Source organism: Pyrus communis, chloroplast, assembly GCF_041283825.1.
Source record: "Pyrus communis voucher 3978 chloroplast, complete genome".
In the NCBI taxonomy this organism is placed as follows: Eukaryota; Viridiplantae; Streptophyta; class Magnoliopsida; order Rosales; family Rosaceae; genus Pyrus; species Pyrus communis.
The window spans coordinates 5,001-10,000 of record NC_045336.1 but is presented as its reverse complement, the minus strand read 5'-3'; the positions used below and the strand labels follow the sequence as shown (position 1 = coordinate 10,000).

The 5,000-nt window shown below is 29.4% G+C and overlaps 3 protein-coding genes and 3 non-coding genes across 6 annotated transcripts in view, besides 1 other annotated feature; 3 read left to right on the top strand and 3 right to left on the bottom strand. All coding sequences in view use genetic code 11, as the record gives it.

Annotated features, from left to right (window-relative positions):
• The window catches only part of trnG-UCC, a 770-nt gene extending 94 nt beyond the window's left edge, over window positions 1–676 (bottom strand). Inside the window, exon 1 of the tRNA in view lies at window positions 654–676. This is a non-coding gene — a tRNA (tRNA-Gly). The remainder of the gene's footprint in view (window positions 1–653) is intronic.
• Window positions 1–5,000: part of a sequence feature (large single copy region, LSC) that runs on past both edges of the window.
• trnS-GCU lies at window positions 1,329–1,416 on the top strand. Its single transcript has one exon. It is a non-coding gene; the product is annotated as a tRNA-Ser (tRNA).
• psbl (photosystem II protein I) lies at window positions 1,560–1,670 on the bottom strand. Its single transcript has one exon. It carries the CDS (start codon window positions 1,668–1,670, stop codon window positions 1,560–1,562), a length of 111 nt encoding a protein of 36 aa, YP_009718695.1.
• Window positions 1,926–2,111, bottom strand: psbK (photosystem II protein K). The gene has a single exon. The coding sequence runs from the start codon at window positions 2,109–2,111 to the stop codon at window positions 1,926–1,928; it is 186 nt and encodes a 61-aa protein (YP_009718694.1).
• trnQ-UUG lies at window positions 2,507–2,578 on the top strand. Its single transcript has one exon. It is a non-coding gene; the product is annotated as a tRNA-Gln (tRNA).
• Window positions 3,430–4,580, top strand: rps16 (ribosomal protein S16). The gene is made up of 2 exons: window positions 3,430–3,469; window positions 4,351–4,580. The coding sequence occupies exons 1-2, from the start codon at window positions 3,430–3,432 to the stop codon at window positions 4,578–4,580; spliced, it is 270 nt and encodes an 89-aa protein (YP_009718693.1).

Genomic DNA, 5,000 nt, shown 5'->3' with positions numbered 1-5,000 from the left:
ACTGAACGTGAAACTTTGGTTTCATTCGGCTCCTTTATGGAAGATGTATAAATTCCTATATTAAGACATGAACGAAAAAAAAAATTCCACCCATAACATCTATGTCAGCTTTTCTGTCTGAATGTATTCAGAACAACCCGCTTTCTAGACGATCCCTATAGAAAAGAGGGGGATTATATTATAACAACCTTTCTAGTTACTTCGTTCTCTATTTCTATGTGAGATAATCCTTAGGAAAAGCATTTTGTTTCTACCGAGCTAAAACAATTTGTCGATGTCTCTAGTAAACCAAAGTCATTGTTTAATAGCCATTTTGCTTCAATTTCCGTAATACAAATTCCAAATTAAAGATTTAGTTACGATTAGAAAGCCACTTTCTATCTTTATCCATGGATCCTTTACTCATACTTATTCAATTAGAAGTATTGATCTAATAAAAAAAAAAAATTATGTTTCGTAATCTCATAATCCAATTTTTCAATTTTTAATTGATTCTTGGATACAAATCACGAGAATGTATATTCTTCCTCGAATTTTTCATTGAGAGGTAAAGGATTAAATCCTTTTAAGAAATAAAGTTTTTGGTCGGAATGAAATATTAATCAAACCGAAAGACCCCTTAACTATATAAAGGATTATAGAACGAATCACACTTTTACCACTAAACTATACCCGCTACAATCCGATTATTGTATATAAATGAACCTTTTGTCGAACAAGAAAATGGGTCGTAATAAAAAGTTAAAAGAGTAAAAAGAAAGGATAGGATCATAAAATAATCATGAAAATTAGAGCGTTTACGTGTTGTATCAGAGAACCCAATGAGATTCGGAAAAGATAATTCATTAAATTTCAATAACTAAAACTAAATAACAAGTGTTTTTTTGCCGGAGGTTTTTGACCTAGACGTCTCGACAAAACTACTTAAGCCATAACATACATGAAAATGTATTGTGCAAGAATCCACAGCTCCCTTTTTGTTATTTATTTACTTTACTAAAAAAAAAGGAATAAAGAAAATAAAGAATAAATATAAAAAATTAAGATAAGAAACGACACTTTGATTCGATATCATTTGATTCTATATCATAGAAATCAAAAGAGTTTTTATTTTTACAATCGTAATAACAAGCAAGTATTTTAGTTTTCAAATAAAAAAAAAATTATTTATGATTCGTTGGAACAATAAATGGCGGGCCCGGCCTGGTCAGTACTTAGCCGGGCCGTGGAACTAAAAAGCACTCTCGGATGAAAAAAAATATTATGAAGGGCTCTTTCAATCCTTATTTTTTATAATGTAACATAGTATTATCCTTTTTCAATTGGGAGGAGAGATGGCTGAGTGGACTAAAGCGTCGGATTGCTAATCCGTTGTACGAGTTTTTCGTACCGAGGGTTCGAATCCCTCTCTTTCCGTTTTTGTTGATGACTTGGTATTTTCTTTCGAATTTTTCGCGAGCTCTTTTTATTTTTAATATTTAATAGTTAAAAATGTGTAATAGATAAAATCCTACTAAGAACATTTAAAAATCAAGCAAGGAAAACAAAAACCTTCTCTTTTATTCTTCACGTCCAGGATTACGTCCTGGATCATTAGACAGGAATCCGAAAATAAAGAGAGAAACAAAGAATATCACTACCGTGTAAACAAATAGTTTGAGAGTAAGCATTACATAATCTCCAAGATTTTTTTTAGTAAAAAAGAGAATAGATTCTCCGTTTTTATACCGCATACCCTACTATTTTTTTTTTTATTTTGACACCAAGAAATAAAGTGGGGTGATCCAGATTTTTCGCGGTTGTACAAGAATTTCAATATTTGAATTGAGGGTGTAAGACTTATCTGATCTTATCAATTCTTTTCTTTGAATTTTTTTTTTTTCAATAAATCATGAATTTGTCTAGACATTATTAAATTAAAGATATCATCGAAAACTTACAGCAGCTTGCCAAACAAAGGCTAAGAGAAAAAAAAACAGGGGTATTACTGGCATAACATCTACGATTGGATTTAAAAAAGCGTAGGCCTCGGGCAATTTGGCGACGAAAAAACTACTTGAATAAAGAGCAGAATTAAGACAGATACAGATCAAACTTAATATATTAAGCATAACAAACATTTTGTTCTTGAGGATAATTGTATTTTATTTATTTTGATTGAGTTATTAATAAATTGAGTTTTTTATTATTTTATTATTATAAATATGTTATTATTCATAGAAAAGAAAAATGAATAAAAAGAAAATAAGATAGACCAAAAAACTTTCTTTGATTTGAACTCACCCAATCAAAAATCCTTCAATTCTCAAATCAAAAGAGAATAGAATAAACCATACTTTCATACAATATCTTAATTGAATTATATGTAATGATCAATAAATTCTGTTTAATTCTACGCCTACATGTATAAAAATTCTAGTAATCTATTTTATAGATAATAGATATTTAGACTTGAGTTGACGAACAACCAGTACCAATATTAGTGTTTATTAGTGTCGACTAGAAATGGGGCGTGGCCAAGTGGTAAGGCAACGGGTTTTGGTCCCGCTATTCGGAGGTTCGAATCCTTCCGTCCCAGAACATACCTGACCCACGATCATTTTATTAATCTATAATTTTATTAATCTATAATAAAAAATAAAATATATATCTATATCATAATCTATATCATAATAAAATAGATCAAAATAAAGATTGTCTTTTCGACCAGTCTTCCGTTTAAGAGTATAATATTGTTATAGAATGTGATTCTTATTTCTTTATAGAATGTGATTCTTATTTCTTTTTTTTTTTTTTAATCATATCTTTTTCACAAATTTAATCGAGTTCAAATAACACGCATATGAAACGAAATTTTGATTTGTTAAATATTACTGATTTTACAATATGAAATATGAAAAAATAACAACCTAAATCTTCAATCTTTACTTACATCAGTCTTTTTTTTTATTAATCATTCATGGTTTAATCCAATATGGATTTATCTTTCTCTTAATGATGATAAAAAGCGAATGGTACTTACTGTAAAACCTTATGCAAATAATGATATAGGGTAGGAAACTATTCAATCAATTAAATCTTTTTAATGATTTCTTATGAGTTCTTGGTACTCTAAGAAGTGTGAAATTGTTGAATTTATCCTATCACGTTACTTGAAGATAATTTATCCTATCACGTTACTTGAAGATAGAGATTCAAAATAACTTGTTTATTCGTGTTTATTTATTCATGTTATGTTAGTTATAATTAAAAAAAAATTATAAACAATGGGGTTAAATTGATTGAATTCTTGTTGAGACTTCGTCATACATTATCCATTCTTCATATAGAAGAAAAAAGTATAGATTATTATGTACCGACTGAACCGATGATTATTCACGATTCCATAATTGAATCAATTACATACTGGTTCCAAACGGAAGGAATGTTATGGTAAAACTTCGTTTAAAACGATGTGGCAGAAAGCAACGTGCGACTTGAAGGACATGATCAGCTGTGGATTCTTACATCCACCACTTTTTTATATTATATAGGAACGAAAGTGCTCTTGGCTCGACATCATTTGTTCTGTTCCACTGGAACCCTCATTTTTGAGAGTGTTGCCATGTAAATAGTACACGATGGAGCTCGAGTAGAACGTATTGATTAATTTCTCAAGGGCAAGAATCTAAGGTTAGTATCGATCAATAAATTGGAACAACTTCGTAAGTATATTTTAGATATATAAATCTAAAGGATCCAATTCGATAAAATTTAAAAGTTAATTTTGTTGGAATTGGTAAAACTCTTTTGATCAAATCAAAAGTAAAGTGTATTACGTAGGAATCAACCATTCATACGATTCTTTGATAGAAAGAAATCACAAAAAATGGTATGTTGCTGCCGTTTTGAAACGATTTAAAGATCACCGAAGTAATGTCTAAACCCAATGATTCAAGGCAAAGATAAAGATCCTGGAACAAGGAAATACCGTTTTCAATTGTCTCAACAACTAGATCATATTTAAGAATCAAAATAGATTCTAAAGGAGACAGACAAAAAGGGTTAGAGACCACTCAATAAATTTAATACCTAAAAGGTTTCTTTTGAATTATTTGAGAGTTATTCAACTTGAGTTATGAGGATACAAATAATTTTTTTTTTTGGGGGGGGGGGGAGACTACGAAAAAGTATTTAAACTAAAATCAATAATATAATGAATTTGATGATTTTATGGATCTATTTGATATTATGATTCTATACATAGACATAATTTAGACATAGACATAATTTAGAATTTTCTCGAGCCGTACGAGGAGAAAACTTCTTATACGTTTCTAGGGGGGGGGAGTATTGTTCATCTATCCCAATGAGCCATTTATCGAATCGTTGCAATTGATGTTCGATCCCGACGAGAGGGAAGAGATCTTCGTAAAGTGGGTTTTTATGACCCGATAAAGAATCAAATCTATTTAAATGTTCCTGCTATTCTATATTTCCTTGAAAAAGGTGCTCAACCTACAGGAACTGTTCATGATATTTCAAAAAGGGCGGGGGTTTTTACGGAACTTCGCCCTAATCAACAAATAAAATTCAATTAATGAAATAAAAAAAATGTGGATGATTTGTATATAGCCTTGTATAACCTTTTTGTTTCTTTGCTATTTCCTCTTTTGTTCTATTTATATCATACTAAATTTATTATTGTTACTATAAAAGAGTGTCTTTTATAACGACAAAAATCTATTTAAATTTTATTGATATAAATTTTATTGATATATAGAAAATAGATAGAAAAAGATTAAGTGAATAAATAAATGAAGTAATCGGGTCTATAAATATAAAATTTTGAGATTACTGTCAATGAGTTAAGGAACAAATAAAAAAACACAAAGGATTTCACTTGCTTATTTTAGTGAATAAACCTCATTTTTTTTACTTTAATTTTTTTTTCCACCAATATTGTATCAATGTTGTGTTGTATAGAAATATTATATATAGTGCCAATCCAACACAAGTCC